At 44.9% G+C, this 24,325-nt stretch overlaps 1 protein-coding gene across 1 annotated transcript in view; it reads right to left on the reverse strand.

Annotated features, from left to right (window-relative positions):
* The window catches only part of ANLN (anillin actin binding protein), a 72,557-nt gene that overhangs the window by 47,178 nt on the left and 1,054 nt on the right, over nucleotides 1–24,325 (reverse strand). Inside the window, exons 2-7 of the mRNA XM_044293890.1 lie at nucleotides 8,849–9,002; nucleotides 7,698–7,976; nucleotides 3,809–4,128; nucleotides 3,310–3,598; nucleotides 826–1,010; nucleotides 639–746 (exon numbers count right to left, since the gene is read on the reverse strand). Of these exons, the coding sequence (XP_044149825.1) occupies nucleotides 639–746; nucleotides 826–1,010; nucleotides 3,310–3,598; nucleotides 3,809–4,128; nucleotides 7,698–7,976; nucleotides 8,849–9,002 (1,335 nt within the window). The remainder of the gene's footprint in view (nucleotides 1–638; nucleotides 747–825; nucleotides 1,011–3,309; nucleotides 3,599–3,808; nucleotides 4,129–7,697; nucleotides 7,977–8,848; nucleotides 9,003–24,325) is intronic.

Here is a 24,325-nt window from a genome sequence, read left to right on the forward strand (position 1 = left end):
ACCACCAGGGAAGGTTGAATAAGAAGAAATTTTTTTTTGCTAATTTTCAGTTGTCTAAGGGTACTTTCACACTAGCGTTTTGCTTTTCCGGCATAGAGTTCCGTCACAGGGGCTCTATACTGGAAAACAACTGATCAGGCATATCCCCATGCATTCAGAATGGAGAGCAATCTGTTCAGGATGCATCAGGATGTCTTCAGTTCAGTCATTTTGACTGATCAGGCAAAAGAGAAAACCGTAGCATGCTACGGTTTTATCACCGGCGAAAAAAAACTGAAGACTTGCTTGAATGCCGGATCCGTCCTTCCGGTCTGCGCATGCGCAAACCGATAAAAATTAGAAAGAAAAAAAAGATATAAGACGGATCCGACTGTCCGCATGACAAGTGGAGAGATGGATCCGTTCTTGCAATGCATTTGTGAGACGGATCCGCATCCGGATGCGTCTCACAAATGCTTTCAGTCACATCCAGATCGGCAGATCCAGCAGGCAGTTCAGACGACAGAACTGCCCGCCAGATCACACTGCCGCAAGTGTGAAAATAGCCTTAACTGGGTATGCTCTTTATAGTCCGAAAAATACGGTAAATCTCCAGGCTGAGTGTATGGATGTACAGTATATTAGGACATGGGGATTACCCGTTGTGTCGCCTGCGGTTTCGTTTTAGTCGTATCTTCCTTGTCTGCATTCCACACTCTGCCTTTATCAAACCTGCTACGAAGAGCTGCAAGTTCTTTCTCACGTTCCTGTTTAATAAAATGTAAGGTTAGTGTATAAAATATAAATGCTTCTGTGACAACAAAAACTGTTGCACATGATAAACACCTGTTTCTGCTGCTGTGCTAAGCTGGCAGTACTGGAGACATCAGTTTGCTTCAGCAGTCTTTCTTGGATGCTCTTTGTATTTGGAGTCAACACAGCAGACTTGGTGGCAAAATTTGTAGGTGCAGGACTACGTTCTTGACACTTCTCACCAAAGCGCTCTAGGAAGGATTTAATTCCGGGCCCTCCTGTAGTGCAAAGTTGTAAAAGCTGGTTACTTAAGACTGCATAGCTGTATATGATGTGGAGAGTAGAGGATTATATTGCCACTATGGCAATTTACAGGTGGTAAACTGTAGTGAACAGAATCTGATTAACGCGGGACAAATTAAAAAATTTTTGGGCATGTTGGAAAGTTCTTTGACATTATAAAATTTAACTTTTTTGCCATATTTATCATTTTAATCAATTTTTTTTCTCCCCATAACATTTCAAGGGTTAACAGCCAAACAAAACTCCATATTTATTACCCTGATTCTGCGGTTTACAGAAACACCCCACATGTGGTCATAAACTGATGTAAGAGCACACAGCAGGGCACAGAAGAAAAGGGATGGCAGTATGGTTTTTGGAAGTCAGATTTTGCTGGACTGGACTTTGGATGCCATGTCCCATTTGAAGCCCCCCGATGCACCCTTACAGTAGGAACTCCCAAAAAGTGACCCCATTAAGGAAACTAGGGGATAAGGTGACAGTTTGATTGGTACTATTTTGGGGTACATATGATTTTTAATTGCTCTATATTACGTTTTTTGTGAGGCAAAGTAACCAAAAAATGGCTGTTTTGGCACAGTTTTTTTTTGTTTACAAGATTTATCTGACAGGTTAGATCATGTGCTATTTTTATAGAGCAGGTTGTTACGGACGCAATGATATCAAATATGTCTCTCTGTTTCAGTTTTACATAATAAAGTACCTTTGGAAAAAAAAGTTATATTTTAGAGTCTCCACGTTTAAAGAGCTATCATTTTTTTTTTTGGGCAATTTCCTTATGTATGGGCTCATGTTTTGTGGGATGAGGTGACTGTTTTATTGGTACCATTTTGTGGGACATACACCTTTTTGATCACTTGGTGTTGCAATTTTTGATATGCAAGGTGACAAAAATGGAATTTTTGACTGTTTAAATATTTATTTTTTTATGGCGTTTATCGGACGGGGTGGACCCCAATATGTGTAGTTTATTTTTTTCCTTTTTTATTCTATTATAAATGAGTGGATATGTTAAAAGGCTATTTATTCTATTTTTCATTTAGGCTACTTTCTCACTCGCGATTTGGCTTTCCATTTGCCCTAATGCATTCTGAATGGAAAAGGATCCGCTCAGAATCCATCCGTTTGCCTCCGATCAGTCTCCATTGTGCTCTGGAAGCGGACACCAAAACGCTGCCTTGGCTATGTTACAGATAATACAAACGGATCAGTTCATGACGGATGCATGCGGTTTTATTATTCCAACTAATCAGTTTTTGCTGATTCATGACGGATCCACCCAAAACGCGAGTGTGAAAGTAGCCTTACATTTATGTTTACTTTTATTTTCACCCTTTTTTTAAATTAAGTCCCACTTGGATCTTAAAGATCCAGTGGAGCAGATGGCTGTTATTATACATTGCAAAGTATAGTACTATCAGGTTTCCTGGTAGATGGTAACACAGGACGCCTTTGTAAGGCGTCCGGTTGCCATGGCAACCATCGGGCCACTGCCATCGCAGCCCGATGGTCGTTAGAGGGAGCCCCCTCCCTGTATTAAACCCATGGATGCCGCTGCTGCAGTGCAGATCAGAGCCTGAAACTGGCATTTTAACACTGGCGCGCGCCGACTGGTTAGTCTACACAGGGACCACTCTAATTGGTTCCTTGCCAGCATTACTGGACTGTATGCTGTCGGTGACAGCAGCAGTGCAGGGACAGAAGCTTTAAACCAAGCGTTTTGCAGCGCTTGGATTAAAGAGCTGCCATGATATTTACATACGTGCTAGCTGCACAGGGTATGGCAGTCGTGAAGGGGTTGCAGAGGCTGTCAGGTACAATTAATCTTGGTTAAGCTAAAATTAAAATGAATAAAATATGCTTACAACTTTCTCCAGCACCGTTTTCTGCTGTCCTCTTGCCATTGCTTGTTTACAAACTGCAGCAGTGACGTGTCAGTATACGCTAAGCACACTGATTGGCTGCAGTGGGCACATGCTGTTATTCTGGCGCATCACCGCTGTAGTTTGGAAGCAAGTAACGGCCCGGGGAACATGAGCAGCAGTACAGAGAAGGGCACTGTTTTTATTTAGCCAATTAAAATCTTGGACAAGCTATCTAATTGAATAAAAAAATTTAAAAAAAAAATAAAACACTTTATAGGTGCACCAAGTTTAGGAAACATCATGTGACATTTGATACATTTGGCCCAAATTTATGGCAATGCAGACCTCTGCAAAATTGAATTTACACATTCCCCTCACGGTAAATTCCTTCCATTGCACTGCTACCTACCTGGTGTAGTGATCTTATCCTTTGGTTGTGCGGGTGCTGCTCTACTGGCCTCCTCTTTGTGGACTGCCGGCTGACTTGAGAATACCCTTGAGGGTGGCCTCTCTGTTTTTGGTGGTGTAGATATTTTGGTTGACAATGTTTGTACTGTCTGAGCCGGGAGTAAGTCCTTCGTTTCCAGCTTGGAAGGAATGATGCTTGCTGGCTTATCCTCCAATAAGTTTGATTTTTCTGTGGCCGTTGTGGAAACAACAGTGGAACTCGAGAATTTTGCAGCTGCAGGTTTATTATCCTGCACATTAAATATTCAAAATTATAAAAGTGAATTGACATATCACAATTGAAATATAAAGTGTTTGGTATTATGAATTTAGCATAATAATAATTATTAGACAAGCACTAGGAAAGGAAAAAAAAAAAAAAAGGACATACATCAAATTTTAATATCTTCAAAACCCTGAGTAAGTTAATAGTAAGAAAATCTAGTCTGCAATCAACATACCAATGTCCTGGAGACTTTATTCACAGAGCCATTCGGAGCGGCTTCCTGCCTCACACTGGGACTATTGAGGCTGGCAGATGCTGAACTGGCAGTGGACACTTTTGATAAACAAGCAGTACCAGGCTTTTCTTGTGCATTGTTTGGTTTAACACAAGGATGACTTAGGTCATCTTCCCAAGAACCAATGGTTGCAGCAAGGTTTGCAAAACGACCTCGTCGGCCTGAAGGAGTCTCAAGATTGGCAGCAGGAGTCTGCGGCTTTGGAGGGGAGGGGATCATTTCTTTTGGTGGATTCAAGGCTGGCGATTCTGGAGGACTATCTAAAAAACAAAAATATAATCATGCAGATTTACTTATCTGTAGGACAACCCACATGCATCTTTACAACTGATCTACAGAGTACAGAGACTTGCTTCACAACAGCCACATATGTATAAGACACCGCAGAAAACAACAGCGGTTTCTGAAGGAAAGAGTCCTGGGTATGCTGTGAGCTGCACAGACCATTACGACAGGGGCTGCTAAAAGTCGTCCCCATCACCTATGTTCAATGGTCTTATCCAGTGTGATTTAAGGGTTATTTTTTTTATAAAATAACATAAAAACAACAAAAGAAAATATGTTTAACTTATACCCTGCTGCATCTGTGGCAGCTGAAGGCATCTGTGTTGGTCCCATGTTCATATGTGCCCTCATTGCAGACAAAAATTAAGCTTTAATATATGCAAATGAGCCTCTAGGAGCAACGGGGGTGTTTCCATTACACCTAGGGGCTCTGCTCTCTATAAAACTGCTGCACCCTTCCTTTGATTGGCAAGGCCAGGCAGGAGTGATCACTTTTACACCCCCTGGCCCTATCAAAGTGCAGAAGTTGTGGCAGCTGCAGAGACTCTAAGTGTAACAGCAACACCCCCGTTGCTCTTAGAGGCTCATTTGCATATATGAAAACTACATTTTTCTCAGCAATGCGGGCAAATATGAACATGAGACAAACACAGATGCCTTCAGCTGCCAAGTGCACATGTAACAGGTCAGCCAGTGTGATAGATACAAATATGCGGACAGATGCCCTTTAAAGACCGGGCCTATTTTCATTTTTGCATTGTTGATTTTTTCCTCATGTTCCAAAAGCTATAACTTTTTTTATTTTTCCGTTAACATAGCTATATGGGGGCATATTTTTGGCGAAATAACATGGGGAAAAAAATAAAAAATAATGAATTCCACCAAGGTTTTTGAGGTTTTGACATCACAGCGGCAATACCAGTTTTTTTTTACTACTTGAAAAATTCTACATTTTCTTTGCATCGCTATATTTTGACAGCCATAATTTTGGTCTACAGAGCTCTGTAAGGGCTTGTTTTTTTGCGTAACAAACTGTAGTTTTTATTCAGACCATTTAAGTAGTATATACGATGTTTTAATCAGCATTAGTACATTTTTTAGGGGGACAAAAATTATTTTTTTTATTTTTTTTTAAAATGGCAAATCCCATGTTTGTTTTTTGTTTTAAAAATGTTAAATAGGTTAGACGTTTTCGGACACGGCGATACCCAATAGGTTTATTATTTTATTTATTGTTTATGTATTTTTATAATAATTTAAAAATTGGGAAGGGGGTGATTCAGACTATTAGCCCCTATAAGGGCCTCAAACATGGGATCTTTTGATCCCCTCTCCTATTCATCCTAATGGAGATGTATGGGTGAAAAGAATTTTACTCCCTCCATTCTGAGCTATGCCTCATGCATAGCTAGGCATGGAGAATGCAATGGCAGGCCTGGATCGCTTCAGAAATGTCCAGGTTGCCATGGCCTTCACTCACAGGTGCCGCGATCAGGGGTTAAATGTCAGTGCAGTCGGGTGCAGGCTGATAATACAGCCGGTACATGGCGCATATGGAATAGGATCACTGCAGAGGCTTGCTCCATACTGTAGTGGAGGGTGGAACGGATCTTCTGGCACCCCAACTGGGTACCTCCGTTGATGGATGCTCCTAGTGCTTCCCGAGGACTCCAAGCACTCCACTCGACACCGTAATCACCACAGGAACCTGGAACAGCTCTTACAAGAGCTAGGAGTTATAGCCAGGGGAGTATACACGTATAGCAATCCCCAGTGTCGATCAGTTATCCAAACACCAGCCTCAACATGATGAAGGGTAAAACAGGAAAATGTGCTCCCTTGCTGGCATAGATGTAGACAGTTTTCTAAGCCTAAGGCCTCCTGCACAGAAACGTGTGCACCCTGTGGGCGTGCTGCGGCCCACAATGCACGAACACCGTCCGTGGGGCAGCCACAGTGGATCACGGACCTATTCACTTTAATGGGTCCGCGATCCAGCTGTTCCACAAAAAGATAGAACATGTCCTATCTTCTTGCGGAACGGAAGTACGGGACAAACCCCCACGGAAGCACTCAATAGTGCTTCTGTACCATTACGCATCTCCGGATTTGTGGACCCATTGAAGTGAATGCATTTGTATGTCTAAATAGTGTAAATATAAATTTAAACATTGAAAAAGATTTTTATTTTTATTTTTTACAATCACCATATTCTGCACCTCATAACTTTTTTAGACTTATGTCTCCTGAGCTGTACAGAGGCTCATTTTTTGCGAGAAAATCTTAGAATTTTTTTAAAATATATTTTAATAGTACGGGCATTTTCAGTTGCAGTGATATCCATGATGTTTAAATGTAATTGTTATTTAGGCATTTATTTTTTTATTACACGGAAAGTGGTGCGATTTAAACTTTTTTTTTATATATATATATTTAACATTTTGTTTAAATTTTTTATTATGATTTTTAATCTCATATGAGCCTATAAATTCCGTTTTTTGTTATTTTTTATGTAATACAATCAGATCTTTAAAATGAGTTTATGACTGTCATTGCTCATTTATTATGTTGGCCTGCCATCTGGTGGCCAAAAGAATAAGCATGAATACCATCAGCCTCGACAGCACCGTGAAGTGCTGTCGGCATATGGGTCCATTCACACGTCCGTGTGTGTTTTGCGGATCCACAAAAACACAGACATCGGCGATGTGTGTTCCGCATTTTGCGGAACGCACATCGAGGGCACTTAATAGAAAATGCCTATTCTTGTCCGCAATTGCGGACAAGAATAGGACATGTTCTATTTTTGGGGGATCGGAATTGCGGACCCGGAAATGCGAGTCAGCAATTCCGGATCTGGGATCATCCTGCCCCATAGAAACGAATGGGTCCGCAATTCCATTTCGAAAAATGCGTAACGAAATTGCGGATGTGTGAATGGACCCTTATGCTGCTTTACAGCTCTTCACTACAGCTGTCACTCAGATCAGATGGGGTCTCCTGGTTGAGCGCCTCAGCTGTCATTGAGAGCAGAGAGGAAGGGCTATGACGCAGCCCAATGCAGAGAGCGCTACACAATAAAGCTCCACCTTCAGTGCTCTTGCAGGAGCAGAATAAAAAGGTTCATATTCATATTCACACTACTTCTCATGATAAAAAGTACATTTGTACTGCTGTCAGCAGTTTGCAATTGTCAGAACTGCTGATGGACCCCTTTAAGGGTCTATTCACACGTCCGTTTTTTCTTTCCTGATCTGTTCCGTTTTTTGCTGAACAGATCTGGACCCATTCATTTTCAATGGGTCCTGAAAAAAAAAAAAATCAGACATTGTGCTGTCCGTTTTTTTTCAGGACCCATTGAAAATGAATGGGTCCAGATCTGGTCCAGATCTGTTCAGCAAAAAACTGAACAGATCAGGAAAGAAAAAACGGACGTGTGAATAGACCCTAAAAGAATCACTATCTAACGTGCAGTATAATCAACCTCCAACAAACAAAAGTGAACAATGGGTTTAGATATTTTTCATTCATAGTTGCTCTTTACCATCACATTCCCAGTAGCGCCTCTGTTGTGCCAACCTCTGCATACGGGACTTCACTGAAGCTCCACTGTTCGGGTCCTCAGGGATTGAGCTTGGCTCTTCTATTTTCAAGAGAATAGTGGAGCTCGGAGGAGATGTGGTTCTTACTTGCGTGTGTGAGGGAATCTCATTATTGGTTCTTTCTGGGCTTTTGGGCTCTTTATTTTCTACTTCTGATTTTTGCGTTTCAACATTATCAGAACAGCGTCTCTTTGATGGTGATGGCTTAGAGCATGGTTTAGCTGAGAAAAAAAAAAAGGTTGTTTTAGAGTATTTTTTTAGATTAAAGAAATGGAATAAAAGTTAAATAAAATTATTATGGGCTTTAAGGGAATCTATCACCTCATACCTCAATATTAAGTCAAGTGTACTGTAAAATTTGTTAGTCTCCTGATTAAAACATTTCTGTTCCTTTCCAGATCTGTGCCTCTGTTCTTGATAAATCCCCCTTTTTTTTTTTCATAATACCTTTGCACCAAAAGCTCCGCTCCTGACCGCGGCCAACCTCACTCCCTCGGCTATGTTTGACAGGGCCAGGCAGTAACCTCACCTGGCTCTGTGATCTCGTGCATGCGTTGTCATTTTGGCAGACTGTGAGCGCCGATACTGATGCTTGCTCGGCCTGCGCAATCCACACGATTTCAGCCCTGACAAGCATCAGGGCTGTACTATGCAAGGGAAGACTGCCGAAGCAATGGTGCATTAGAACAGAGGAGTATGTGGTGACAGATTTCCTTTAAAGGTAAACTAGTCAACTAGTCTTATTTTCAGGGAAACTGGATTCCTCTAATGGCATTCCCAACATGGCCAGAACAGCTCAATAATGGGAGTTGTGCCATGGCAAAGGAGAAAGACCTATACAGGCATGAGGCTACATGAAACTCCTTGGCTGGGAATCCACAGCTCAATCCATGGGGGAAAGAAATGGCCCTTACCCTCAGAATACATTTAATGTATGCAATAAGTGCGAACAGAGTATGTTAAAGGCAGTATAATAACAACCCCTCCATTTAAACTATTACTACAGGGATTTTAACCATTTCTGATCTGGCGTGTGTATGTTATATTGTAAGCTGCCTCTAACACTTCCAAGGACACGACCACCTTCACTTACCTTCTTCAGCCACTGCTGGGGGCTGACGATTTGTCTCTGCAAGGGGCTCTCTTGTTCTTTTGGTTACAGCTACAGACCGTCCACCAGCTGTTGGCCTATCGGCCATTTTCTTCTGAAGATTCTCTCTTCTTGCTCTCGTTCTTTCAAGTAATTTCTGTTGAAACATAAAAGAATATTACTATACCTGAAGAGAGGAAAACTAAAAATTGTTAACATTTCCATAGATCAATAGGAGGAGTTTTCTGGGTTATAGATCCCAGCAGCCACTGGTACAGACAGGAATGGAGCCAGAAGCAGAGCTCCTCAACCTGGGTAATGGCTCAATGCAGCTCAGTTCCCAAACTTCCCAATCACTGGAACAGGAGTTGAGCCAATGTTCCCCAGAAGAGGTTCAAAGGGGCAGCACTAAAGCGAAGAGGATACGGAACGATGAGTAGAACTTTTTTTTTTTTTTTTTTTTACTATTTTATTGCCGTCTCACTCCTTTGCCATTCATTTTTTACCTTGAACAACCTCGTTCATTACTATATATTGAGAAATTTTACTTAGTGCCACATACTGTCATATGGAGTCACATTTTGTGTACCAGAAGCAGAACACCCCTTTAACCACCTCAGCTCCCCTAGCTTAAACCCCCTTAATGACCAGACCACTTTTTAAAATTCTGCACTACACTACTTTCACCGTTTATTGCTCGGTCATACAACTTACCACGCAAATGAATTTTACCTCCTTTTCTTCTCACTAATAGAGCTTTCATTTGGTGGTATTTCATTGCTGCTGACGTTTTAACTTTTTTTTGTTATTAATCAAAATTTACAGTTTTTTTTTGCAAAAAGACATTTTTCACTTTCAGTTGTAAAATTTTTCAAATAAAACTACATTTCTATATAAATTTGTATCTAAATTTATTGTTGTACACGTCTTTGATAAAAAAAAAAAAATAATAATAATAATAATGTTTGGGTAAAAAAAAATAAAAAAAAAATGGTTTGGGTAAAAGTTATAGCCTTTACAAACTATGGTACAAAAATGTGAATTTCCGCTTTTTGAAGCAGCTCTGACTTTCTGAGCACCTGTCATGTTTCCTGAGGTTCTACAATGCCCAGACAGTAGAAAACCCTCACAAATGACCCCATTTCAGAAAGTAGACACCCTAAGGTATTCGCTCATGGGCATAGTGAGTTCATAGAACTTTTTATTTTTTGTCACAAGTTACTGATTTTTTTTTCCCTTACAAAGTCTCATATTCCACTAACTTGTGACAAAAAATAAAAACTTCCATGAACTCACTATGCCCATCACAAAATACCTTGGGGTGTCTTCTTTCCAAAATGTGGACACTTGTGGGGTAGTTATACTGCCCTGGCATTTTAGGGGCCCTAATGCGCAAGAAGTAGTTTGAAATAAAAATGTGTACAAAATGCCCTGTGAAATCCTAAAAGGTGCTCTTCTGAATTTGTGCCACTTTGCCCACCTAGGCTGCAAAAAAGTGTCACACATGTGGTATCGCCGCATGGGTATATGTAAAAAGACACCCCCAAAACACAATGCCCAACTTCTCCTGAGTACGGCGATGTGTGACACTTTTTTGAAGCCTAGGGGCGCAAAGGGGCACAAATTCCTTTTAGGAGGGCATTTTTAGACATTTGATTCCAGACTTCTCACGCTTTAGGGCCCCTAAAATGCCAGGGCAGTATAAATACCCTACATGTGACCCCATTTTGGAAAGAAGACACCCCAAGGTATTACATGAGGGGCGTGGCGAGTTCATAACATATTTTTTTTTTTTTGGGCACAAGTTAGTGGAAATTGATTTATTTTTTTGTTTTTTCTCACAAAGTCTCCCTTTCCGCTAACTTGGGACAAAAATGTAAATCTTTCATGGACTCAATACGTCCCTCAGCGAATACCTTGGGGTGTCTTCTTTCCAAAATGGGGACATTTGTGGGGCGTTTGTACTGCCCTGGCATTTGAGGGTATCCGCAATCATTACATGTATGGCCAGCATTAGGAGTTTCTGCTATTCTCCTTAGGCCTCATGCACACGACCGTTGTGTTCATCCGTGGCCGTTGTGCCGTTTTCTGTTTTTTTTCGCGGACCCATTGACTTTCAATGGGTCCGTGGGAAAAAAATAAAAATAAAAAAATGGAAAATGCACCGTTTTGCAGCCGAGACCGTGATCCGTGTATCCTGTCCGTCAAAAAAATATGACCTGTCCTATTTTTTTGTCACAAATATTTAGACAGCACTCCTTTTTTTTAGTGATAATTAAATGATTTTATTTCATGTTATTTCAGCCGGAATAGGTGGTTTTTATTTTGTCAGTTGCAACGTTTCAGGCGTAATAATCGCCCTTCATCAGGCACTCTGAGGACCACACTAAGTATACAGCCGTGGTTGCCATGGTTACTTAGCAATTTGTAGAAGCATCATACTTACCTGCAAGCTGCGGGGGGGGGGGGGGGATTTTAATTAGGAGGGGAGAGGGCCCACTGGCCACCAATGAGTTAACTACAGGGGAGGGAGGGGGGGGCCCACTGGCCACCAATGCGTTAAAAACAGGGGGGGGGGCAGTCATGTACACAGTTTTTCAGTATATTCTCACCTGAAGCGTCCCCATCACTATGGGAACTCCTCTGTGTTAGAATATACTGTCGGATCTGAGTTTCACGATCTAGCTCATATCCGACAGTATATTCTAACATAGAGGCGTTCCCATGGTGATGGGGACGCTTCAAGTTAAAATATACCATCGGATTGGAGAAAACTCAGATCCGATGGTATAAAAGGGACTCCTGACTTTACATTAAAAGTCAATGGGGGACGGATCCGTTTTCAATTGCACCATATTATGTCAACGTCAAACGGATCAGTCCCCATTGACTTGCATTGTAATTCAGGACGGATCCGTTTGGCTCCGCATGGCCAGGCGGACACCAAAACGACTTTTTTTTTAATGTCCGTGGATCCTCCAAAAATCAAGGAAGACCCACGGACGAAAAAACGGTCACGGATCCCGTTTTTGCGGACCGTGAAAAAATACTGTTGTGTGCATGAGGCCTTATATTGAGCATACGGCAGATTTCTTCATTCGCATCGATCAATGTGGATGAAAAAATATCTGCCCCCCCCCCCCCCCCAAAAAAAAGGAGGGGACAGGCGTCTGCCATGACATAGGCTCTCCGCCCAACATCCATACCCACTTAGCTCGTATGCCCTGGCAAACCCGATTTCTCAATTCACATTAATCGATGTGGATGAATAAATCATTGCCGGGATTTATTTATTTATATTATATATATATATATATATATATATACACACACATACACATACATATATACACACACACACACACACACACACACACACACACACAAAGTGTTTGCCAAAGCATATGAACACCACCGCTCCCTCAGCTCATAAGCCTCGGCAAACGTATCTTTTACTGCAGAGTAGAAATCTCGTCTTGCAGCGCCAGGCATACACCGACTTTTGTGTAATCTGACAGCAGCACAATGCTTCTGTCAGAATGCACATCAGTGCTGCAGCTGGTTCATCGGTTGGTCCACCTAGAAGGTAAAGAAAAAAAAACAGGCCGCAACGCAATTAATTTATTAACATTATAATAACATTTGAACGGAACATTAAACTTTTTGCTTACCGGTGATTTTTTTTTTTTTTTACCGTTTTTATAGGACAAACCTATCCTTCCCCATGGGACAATGTGCAAAGCGCAAATTGCCCAGAGATGTGGCGAAGTACATTATGCACTTTGTCCCAGGTGAAAGAGAGGTTTGCAGCAGCTCTGTGTGAATGGGCCCTAATAGCCCTGTGTGCCTGTCCTGTGAGATACAATCCCTATGCTAAGAGTACCTGTGTGTGGTACTTCCGGAAACACTCCCCTAAGCATAGGGCAGGGTGGACAGGGCAGTCAGGACAGAAATAGCGGGTGTCACACCTTATTCCACTCCTGCTACAGACACATCTTTTTCGGGGTGACGCTTGGGTTGAGGTACCAGAAACGACATTGGGGAAATGTCGCTCGTGCAGACGGCTCACTACACTGGTGGATGGGGCCACGGAACCTCCTGATACAGGAGGTTCTCGATGATCTCTTCCTGAAATTTGAGGAAGGATCTTGTTCTCCCAGCCTTACTGTAGAGAACAAAACTATTATTTACAGCCAATTGAATCAAATATACAGACACCGTCTTATACCAGCGTCTGGTGCGGCGGGACACTAAATAAGGAGCCAACATCTGGTCATTGAAGTCCACCCCTCCCATGAGCAAATTATAGTCGTGGACATAGAGGGGCTTTTCAATGACACTGGTTGCTCGTTCAATTTGGATTGTTGTGTCTGCGTGAATGGAGGAGAGCATGTAAACGTCACGCTTGTCTCTCAATTTCGACGCGAGCAGTTCTTCGTTACACAAGGCAGCCCTCTCCCCCCTTGCAAGACGGGTGGTAACGAGCAGTTATGGGAAGCCCCGGCGACTAGGTCGCGCGGTGCCATAGCAGCCAATCTTTTCTAGGAAAAAATGCCTGAAGAGGGGCACACTTGTGTAAAAATTGTCCACATAAAGATGGTACCCCTTGCCAAATAAGGGTGACACCAATTCTCAGACTGTCTTCCCACTGCTCCCCAGGTAGTCAGGGCAACCGACCGGCTCCAGGGTCTGATCTTTACCCTCATAGATCCGAAATTTGTGGGTATAGCCTGTGGCCCTTTCACAGAGCTTATACAATTTAACCCCATACCGGGTGCGCTTGCTTAGGATGTATTGTTTGAAGCCAAGGCGCATATGTCTACGCAGATGTTTTACTCAGGGGTATACAAATCTCCAAATTTGGTGTTAAGGTGGTCTAGGAGGGTCCGAATTTTGTGGAGCCGGTCAAAAGCTGGGTGGCCTCTGGGACGGGAGGTGCTGTTGTCGCTAAAGTGCAGGAAACGCAGGATGGCCTCAAATCGTGCCCTGGACATGGCAGCAGAGAATATGGGCATGTGATGAATTGGGTTCGTGGACCAATATGACCGCAATTCATGCTTTTTAGTTAGACCCATGTTGAGAAGGCCCAGAAAAGTTTTAATTTCAGAAACTTGGACGGGTTTCCACCGGAAAGACTGGGCATAAAAGCTTCCCGGGTTGGCGGCTATAAATTGAGTGGCATACCGATATGTCTCTGCCACGACTAAGTCCAAAAGCTCCGCAGTCAAGAACAGCTAAAAAAAATCCCAGTGCCGAACCGATCTGAGCTGTCTCAACCCGAACTCCAGACTGGGCGGTGAAAGGGGGCGGGGAACTACTGGTGCGGTTGAAGTTGGGGGCTGCCAATCAGGGTTTGCCAACACCTCAGGGACTCTACGGGCCTGTCTGTGCGGTGGCTGCGACGGGTGAACTACTGCACGTGCCACCGTACCAGCTTTAACTGCCCTTCTGGTGCTCGCCACTTCACCATGTTCTACGGCAGTGCTGGTACTAGGTCCAGGATGGGCTGCGCTGCTGGTGTATGCCTCACCACGTAATCTGACAGTGCCAGCCCCACTCTGCTGCCCTTGAAGCGGATCCTGCGCAACCTGTGGTCTAGCAACACGGGGCCTGGTGGTATCAGGGACCTCAACCTCCTCGTCCGAACTTTGGGTCAGACTGCCACTGCTTTCTACAGGTTCATATTCTGACCCGCTGGATTCGTCAGATGAGGGTTCCCATTCCTCACCCGACTGGGTCAGAAGCCTGTAGGCCTCATCAGAAGAATACCCCTTATTTGCCATTTGGTCAACTAAATTTAGGGGGTATTCCCTGAGACTACCCAAGAAAAAAAAGCAAGCCTGTCTTACAAATGGGAGGCTAGCGAAGTACTGGAGGCCGCTGCGATTGATCAAAACTGATTTTTTTATCGCCACAGCGCTTGGAAAGTGATTGTGCAGTGATCAAAAAATATATTTTGTCACTGCGGCGAGGCGTGCGTGGGTGAACACACGTGTGGGCGACCGATCAGGCCTGATAGGGCAAACACTGCGTTTTGGGTGGAGGGCGAGCTAAGGTGACACTACTACTATTATAGATCTGACTGTGATCAGTTCTGATCACTTACAGATACTATAACAGTACAAATGCTGATTAGCGATACGCTAATCAGAGAATCAGTGACTGCGGTGCAGTGTGCGCTAAACAATCGCTAACTACCTAACCAAGGGGCCTAAACTATCAGTCAATACCAGTGGGAAAAAAAGTGACAGTTTACACTGATCACTTTTTTCCCCTTTCACTAGGTGATTGACAGGGACGATCAAGGGGTTAATTGGGGTGATGGGGTGGTGATCTGGGGCTAAGTGTACTGTTGGCGTGTTCTCACTGTGAACTGTGCTCCTCTGCTGGAACCAACCGACAAAAAGAACCAGCAGAGGAGCACAGCAGCCATTTAACACATTATATTTATAAATACACTGCTCAAAAAAATAAAGGGAACACTTAAACAACACAATGTAACTCCAAGTCAATCACACTTCTGTGAAATCAAACTGTCCACTTAGGAAGCAACACTGAGTGACAATCAATTTCACATGCTGTTGTGCAAATGGGATAGACAACAGGTGGAAATTATAGGCAATTAGCAAGACACCCCCCAATAAAGGAGTGGTTCTGCAGGTGGTGACCACAGCCCACTTCTCAGTTCCTATGCTTCCTGGCTGATGTTTTGGTCACTTTTGAATGCTGGCGGTGCTTTCACTCTAGTGGTAGCATGAGACGGAGTCTACAACCCACACAAGTGGCTCAGGTAGTGCAGCTTATCCAGGATGGCACATCAATGCGAGCTGTGGCAAGAAGGTTTGCTGTGTCTGTCAGCGTAGTGTCCAGAGCATGGAGGCGCTACCAGGAGACAGGCCAGTACATCAGGAGACGTGGAGGAGGCCGTAGGAGGGCAACAACCCAGCATCAGAACCGCTACCTCCGACTTTGTGCAAGGAGAAACAGGAGGAGCACTGCCAGAGCCCTGCAAAATGACCTCCAGCAGGCCACAAATGTGCATGTGTTTGCTCAAACGGTCAGAAACAGACTCCATGAGGGTGATGTGAGGGCCCGACGTCCACAGGTGGGGGTTGTGCTTACAGTCTAACACCGTGCAGGACGTTTGGCATTTGCCAGAGAACACCAAGATTGGGAAATTCGCCACTGGCGCCCTGTGCTCTTCACAGATGAAAGCAGGTTTACACAGAGCACATGACAGACGTGACAGAGTCTGGAGACACCGTGGAGAACGTTCTGCTGCCTGCAACATCCTCCAGCATGACCGGTTTGGCATTGGGTCAATAATGGTGTGGGGTGGCATTTCTTTGGAGGGCCGCACAGCCCTCTATGTGCTCGCCAGCCTGACTGCCATTAGGTACCGAGATGAGATCCTCAGACCCCTTGTGAGACCATATGCTGATGCGGTTGGCCCTCGGTTCCTCCTAATGCAAGACAATGCTAGACCTCATGTGGCTGGAGTGTGTCAGCAGTTCCTGCAAGACGAAGGCATTGATGCTATGGACTGGCCCGCCCGTTCCCCAGACCTGAATCCAATTGAGCACATCTGGGGCATCATGTCTCGCTCTATCCATCAGTCACGTTGCACCACAGACTGTCCAGGAGTTGGCAGATGCTTTAGTCCAGGTCTGGGAGGAGATCCCTCAGGAGACCGTCCGCCACCTCATCAGGAGCATGCCCAGGCGTTGTAGGGAGGTCATACAGGCATGTGGAGGCCACACACACTACTGAGCCTCATTTTGACTTGTTTTAAGGACATTACATCAAAGTTGGATCAGCCTGTAGTGTGTTTTTCCACTTTAATTTTGAGTGTGACTCCAAACCCAGACCTCCATGGATTGAAAAATGTAATTTCCATTTTTAAAATTTTTGTGTGATTTTGTTGTCAGCACATTCAACTATGTAAAGAACAAAGTATTTCAGAAGAATATTTAATTAATTCAGATCTAGGATGTTTTATTTTTGTGTTCCCTTTATTTTTTTGAGCAGTGTATAATGTGTTAGATGGCTTCTGATTCGATTTTTTGAAAATCATCAGCCTGCCAGCGACGATCATTGGCTGGCAGGCTGATGACTAAATTGTCCTGAAACTTTTGCCGGCCCACGATGCGCATGCGCGGACCGGCTGTGAGCGTCATCTTGCAAGATGATGCATAGATGTGTGACTGTGCCTGAGTGAGCTGCCTCTGGAATGCGATCCTGCGTTAGGCGGTTAAGAAAGTCATGTTCACATAATACAGCTGAAAACCAAGCACTTGCCTCTATATAATTGGGGTGCGATGATAAACAGAATGTACATACAGGTCAATGGTTGAGTGATATGTTTTTTATACAATGCAAATACATTATATGGACAAACAAATTGGGACACCTCCACATTACACTTACAGGAGCTTAGATATCCCAGTCTTAAGGCTACTTTCACACTGCCGTTTCCAAGTCCACCTGCGAGATCCGTTTCAAGGCTCTAACAAGCGGCCCCAAACTGATCAATTTAGCCAGAATGCATTCTGAATGGATGAGGATCCGTTCAGAATGCATCAGTTTGCCTCCATTCAGCCTCCATTCCGCTCTGGAGGCGGACACCAAAACACTGCTTGCGTAGCCAAACGGATCCGTCCTGACTTACAATGTATAAGTCAATGGGGACGGATCAGTTTACATTGACACAATATGGTGCAATTGTAAACGGATCTGTCCCCCATTGACTTTCAATGTAAAGTCAGGACGGATCCGTTTGACTTAGACTTTTTTTTTACTAAGTTACGCAGACGGATCCGTACTGAACGGATACCATCGTTTGCATTTATAGGTGTGGATTCGTCTGTGCAGATACCAGATGGATCTGCACCTAATGCAGGTGTGAAAGTAGCCTTAATCCGTATGTAATAACAATCACCTGATGAACGCACAAACGCTTGTTCATTGGGTGATCCTGTCACAGTCAGCACCGAAAATTATCATTTCTATGCAGCTGATCATGCCTGGAAACAATGATTTCCTATGGGGGATGGGCAATTGCTGTAGTGGTCGCTCATCCGCATACAAGAGATGATTGCTATATGTAAACGTGGCTCTCACCTCCTGTGATGAGCAGGCAAGGCTTGTTCCTAGTAACTGACTGCACCATTAGTCCATCACTATAAAAAGGACCATAGGCCAGCAGCATAATTAAAGGGGTTTATCAGGCTAGTAATTCTGATGGTCAATATCAGATCGGTGAGAGTTAACAGCATGCACCCCACCACCTGCAGAGAATAGTAGTGACCATGGATGGTTACTGCATCTCGGCTTCCGTTCACTTCAAGGGGAGTGGATCTGCAATGGCTAGTGTTGAGCAAACTTCCTTTTTCAAGTTCGGCATACAAGGTTCGGGTTATCTAAGAATTCTGATACCACGGGCCATAACTTATGGTCCGTGGTAGCGGAATCCATAAAGGAATTCTTAGATAAACCGAACCCTGTATGCTGAATATGAAAACACAAGTTTGCTCAACACTAACCATGGCCACTAGATTGTGAACGGAGCGGTGGAAGATCCAGTGCTGGTATCTGCAGTGAGGATGCTGGGTGTTATTGTTAGTCCAGGACACTATGATCTGCCCTAACCGGCTCCACTAATGGACTGGTTAATGCATGCTTGCTGCTGGATTGGAGAGAATGATTTCCCACAAGGTTACAGTATGGCACATGTGGTGAAATCGCCTTCAGCCACCCAGACGCAGCGCCTTCCCTTTCCCCAGCAGACCAGCTCTTCTCTACGACTGCACAGAAAATGTAGTCACTGCAGAAAAATGTCAGGAGACGCCGCACCCATTTTCATTCAAACAGTCCAATGGTGACATTACTGCTGGATATGTCAGCGAGATGTGCTGCAGCTTGCTGAAGTGAGGCCGTTCCTCCCAAGTATTTGCTGGAAGCCTGCCCATAACCCACCACAGCTTTTCTGCAGACAAATCTACATCCTTCCAATTATGGAAAAAACAGATGATCAGATGAAGGAGAGCGCGTCACCCGGCTCACCAGATGGCTTTTACAGGTTTGAAAAAGTAGGAGCAACGGTCTGCAGCACAGAGGAAAAATGTACCCGGAGCAAAGCAACCCACTGCACGTGAACATCACAGCATACACCACTGTGTGCAGCACTGCGCTCAAACAGCTGCACTATATGGACATGAGCATGCCTGTTAACACACGAATGGCCAAACTGGACAGTGTCAGATAATTATTCCCAGTAATACCAGGTCTTAAAGGGGTTGTCTCATGAAACATATGATGCATTTTTCAAACTAGCACCTGATCCGAATACAACTGCAATTGCATGTAATTAAGCATTCTGTATAGCCACTGAGGTATTCAATAAAATGTATCTGTATAGCGCCACCTGCTGTTTGTTCTTTCCCTTATGTTCTGTCCATATCACTCAGCTGGTCAAGCATACTCAGTTTAAATCTTCACCTGCCACAAGCCATACGTTCTGTTAGAAGCTGTGGCAGTGACAGGGAGAGAGCTATGGCAGAAAGGACACACTCCCTGAGCTGCCAGGCTGACGATAATGCAGCAGAGCAATTGTGGTAGTGAACGTGGAGATCTCCGGACCCATGTGAGGTACAGAGATTGTCATGTACTACATGATGTCGTATTTTCATTTTTATATCAATCATGGCATAACCCCCTTAAGTCTTCTCTCTATTTTGTTGACACATGAAAACTATTGTTCCCTGTTATCAGCCTTCCCAGGTTTGGGGGGGGGGGGGGGGGCGACGACGACTATTATGGCTCCCATACAATAGTGTATTGTTGGCTGAACCCACCAAGACAGCAGGTTTCTCCGATTTTCACCAAGCCTTTTGTTATCCCAGGAGATAAGGTGATACTAGAAGCTCTCTCCTCTCGTCCCACTGACAACACATATAGGTTTGGCCAACTCAAACGTGTAAGGAGGAGCAGGGAGACATAGCTGTCCGTCCAATAATTATTCGGAAGCCAGCTATTGAATCTGTATGCCCAACTTAAAAGGGTTGTTTTCAAGACTTTTACACTGATGACCCATCCGCTAGGTCATCAGTATTTGAGAGGTGGGGGTCCAATACCTAGGACCCCCATCGATCAGCTGCTTTAGAAGGGACTGGTGCTTGCAGCATAGCCTAGGCCAGGGATGCTCAATCAGAGACCCTCCAGCTGTTGTAGGACTTCAACTCCCAGCATGCCCTAATATTTGGAGGGCCACAGGTTAGGCATTCCTGGCCTAGGCCATGTCAGGTCACATTTATCGGTCACGTGGCCTAGGCACAGCTTAGTCCCAATTGAAGGGAATGGGGCTGAGCTGCGATACCAAGCACGGCCCTTATACAATGTACAGTGTTGTGGTTGGTGAACCGGAGCGCCGATGTCTTCTCAAAAAGCTGATCAGTGATGGTCCCAGGTGTCGGACCACCATTAGTCAGATACTGATTCAGTAGAGTACCTCTTAGTAAGGCTACTTTCACACTGGCGTTTTGGTTTACGTTTCTGAGATCCGTTCAGGGCTCACACAAGCGGTCCAAAACGGATCAGTTTGCATTCTAATGCATTCTGAATGGAAAAGGATCCGCTCAGAATGCATCAGTTTTACATCCGTTCTGTCTCTATTCCGCTTTGGAGGCGGACACCAAAACACTGCTTGCAGCGTTTTGGTGTCCGTCTGACAAAACTGAGCCTAACGGATCAATGGGGGATCCGTTTTCTCTGACAATAGGTCGTTGACTGCTAGACATGCCTCAATGGCGCACTCAAAGACATTTTGCCCAGTTGACAGAATTTGAGAGGGGTGCATCAATCGACTGAAACACACAGGTGTTGGGAGCAGTGGTTATGGAAGGGCACCCACGCATAGCAAGCTCTGGGTGGCCAAGACAGACCACCTGCATAGAGGATTGCTAGATCCGCCCACAAGCATCTCCCACAGTCTTGTTGTTCACCATCCAGATACAGGTGGCACCTTCATTACATACCCCTGTTTCTGCCCTAATGATTTCCAGGCACTTAGCAGTAAAGAATTTGGCGTTACGGTGCCACAGGATACCATACAGAACATGTATGCCTCCTATGCCCAGCCACATCTCATCTTGTATAAAGGCTAGAGGTGACCCAATGGGGCACTACAGCCTCTGGTTCCTTCAGTTGTACAGTTTTCCCAATATCCTTTTACTAGGGTACTTCTATGCCACAGTCGCTACATAGTCTGTAGCATCTCAGGGGTTAAACAGCTGGGATCAGTGGGTTCCCAGATGTATATGGAGTGGGCACAGCTCCTGTGGGGGGGGGGGGGGTTTCAGCAGTTTTAGTATTAAAGGGGTTCTGCAGTTTGTTTAAACTGATGATCTATCCTCTGGATAGATCATCAGCATCTGATCGGCCAAACCCCGGGACCCCCGCCGATCAGCTGTTTGAGAAGGCTCCTTCTCACTGTTTACCGCAGGCCCAGTGACGTCACGACTAGTGTCAATGGCCTGGGCGGGGCTAAGCTCCATTCAAGTGAACAGAGCGTAGCCGCACCCAGGACAGTTGATACTAGTCGTGATGTCACTGGGTCTGCGGAGCACCTCTGCCTTCTCAAACAGCTGATCGGTGGGGGTCCCGGGTGTCGGCCCCCGCTGATCAGATGCTGATGATCTATCCATAGGATAGATCATCAGTTTAAATAAACCTCAGAACCCCTTTAAGCCTCATGCACATGGCCGTATTTTTGGAACGGGTTCTATCCACATTTTTTGCAGATCACATGGGTACCCATTCCTTTCTTTCAGGCCCCAACAATGCGGACAGCAAACGGATGTCATCTGTGCGCATCTGATCTCTGTTCAAAGTGTGGGGGGGGGGGGGGGGAAACAGGTCCTATTCACAGAGCAGACCCCCCAGGTAACCCGAACCACACTGACAGTGCTAGCAAGTCTACGTTTTATTGGTTGGGGTAAATTGAGAAAATAGACTTAAATGGGATGTTCAACCCTTTACAAGTGATAGCCTATCCTCGGGGTCAGTGGGATGTCAGACGTAACAGACAGTGATGGCCTATCCTGAGGATGGCTGGACAACCCCTTGAATTCCTTGGCAATTCCATGCGAACCAGAAAAACTTTAATATCCAGATCAACTATCCCTCCCCAAAGTAGCAGCGACACTTCACAAGAATCTCACTTACTCCCTAGTTTCAGGGTATAATGATGTTTGTATTCCAATGACGGATGGGTGCACATCTTTGTCACTATGCCTGGCATTAGCTGCTGTGGTGTCTATACATTATGAAGGCTAACCTGCTCCAAGCCTCACCTCGAGAAGATACGACTAGTTGAAATACGGATGCCGTATGACGGATTGAGAGGATACGGCTTTTCCATTAAAGAGAACCTGTCACCAATGCCTTTACGGTCTAAGGGTACTTTCACACTAGCGTTATTCTTTTCCAGTATTAAAATCCGGTAAAGGGTCTCAATACCGGAAAAAAAACGCATCACCTTTGTCATAATGCAATCTGAATGGAAAGCAATCCGTTCAGTATGCATCAGGATGTCTTTCGTTCCGTCCCTTGTAAGGTATTTGACCGGACAAAATACTGCAGCTTGCTGTGGTATTTTTTTTCCAGCAAAAATCCCAGAACAATACCGCACTTGCCAGATCCGGCATTCATTTCCATAGAGATGTGTTAATGCCGGATCCGGTACTAAATGTTCCGGAAATTGCTGTGTTGCTGGTTCCGGTCTGCGCATGCGCCGGGATATAGGAGGAGCTGGTTTCGCTTTTGATTTTTGAAAAAATTTAAATACCGGATCCGTTATTCTGGATAAAAATATATCAGTTTTTATATGGATTTCCGGATCCGGCAGGCAGTTCCGGCAGCCTAAGGCCTCATGCACATGACCGTTGTGTGTTTTGCAGAACGGCACGGCAAAGCGCGTACAAGAATAGGGCATGTTATATTATTTTTTTGCGGGGCCACAGAACGGAGCAACGGATGCGGACAGCACACAGAGTGCAGTCCGCATTTTTTGCGGCCCCATTGAAGTGAAAGGAGGTTAAAGAATCAGCAGAGCCTGGGAGCAACTAAAACTGCAGAGCATTTCTTCCCATGAAGATAATCTGCTCATTCTTCCCTTTCAGGACATATGCATGCTTGGTTGGTTGAGCCAGGCGTGCAAATGTACAGCCAGACTAGTAAGGGGAAGTCTGAAGGGGCTCTCTGAGAGCAGGAACCAATGGCCAGGGGGCCCAGCATGGTCCCAGCCAAGTTGCTGTGTCCGCGGCTTCCAGTTCCTGTTGGACTGGTAGTATGACTTGTCCATCGACATGCCGGCCCATCAATGGCCTCAGTGATGACTTGTGCAGGATCGGCACCCCGACTATGAGATCCCTAAAGAGGCTACCCCATCAAGCTAAGCAGGGTATATAGATGTCAGAGGGTACGGCATGTGGTGGGTCACTATTTGGGACCCCATTTCAGGAGCCAGGGCTGCTTCTCATGCTGTAGTCTAGCAGACAGAGGCTATCCATGAGGTCAAAGCCAGAGGTCCTCAGGAGTCAAACCCGAGTCTGGGATGAGACCACCCCTTTAATTCACATGGACTGCTACAAATGTAACTTAGACAATCTCTGGAAGCTGAACAGTCTGCACTCACGGATGATACATTTAATCTACATTGTGGTCAACTTTCATTATGTCTGCGTAACATTTCAGTTCCTGGATGTCTACAATATTTCCATTCACTGACAACAAGCGGAAACACAGCGTAATCCTATTAGGATGTATGAATGTCATGGAGCAGGGATCAGCAACCTCCGGCACTGCAGCTGTTCAGACACTACAACTCCCAGAATGCTTCATTCACTTCTGTGAATGACGAACAGCCAAGCATGTTTGCATGTTGGGAGTTGTAGTTTCACAGCAACTGCAATCCTGAAGGTTGATCCGTCAGAGGGTGGGGTCTCTGCTAAGGACCCCCATCAGAGTGGAGAGCCAGTACAAGGCGCAGCCCTCACAGTGACCAGGCATTACAGAGTCCCATTCATGGGAATGGGCGCATGTGATGTGCTGCAGGCAGCAGCTGACCGCCAGGGGTCCAGCTACGGTAACTCAGATGATCCGCCATGACATGGTCAGAAGTTACTATGCTGGAGAACAGCATGACCGCCAGGGGTCCAGCTACGGTAACCACAGATGATCCGCCATGACACGGTCAGAACTCTGCTGGAGAGCAGCATGACCGTCAGGGGTCCAGCTATGGTAACCGCAGATGATCCGCCATGACATGGTCAGAACTATGCTGGAGAACAGCATGACCGCCAGGGGTCCAGCTACAGTAACCGCAGATGATCCGCCATGACATGGTCAGAACTATGCTGGAGAACAGCATGACCGCCAGGGGTCCAGCTACGGTAACCGCAGATGATCCGCCATGACACAGTC

This window comes from Bufo gargarizans, chromosome 5, assembly GCF_014858855.1.
Source record: "Bufo gargarizans isolate SCDJY-AF-19 chromosome 5, ASM1485885v1, whole genome shotgun sequence".
NCBI classification, from domain to species: Eukaryota; Metazoa; Chordata; class Amphibia; order Anura; family Bufonidae; genus Bufo; species Bufo gargarizans.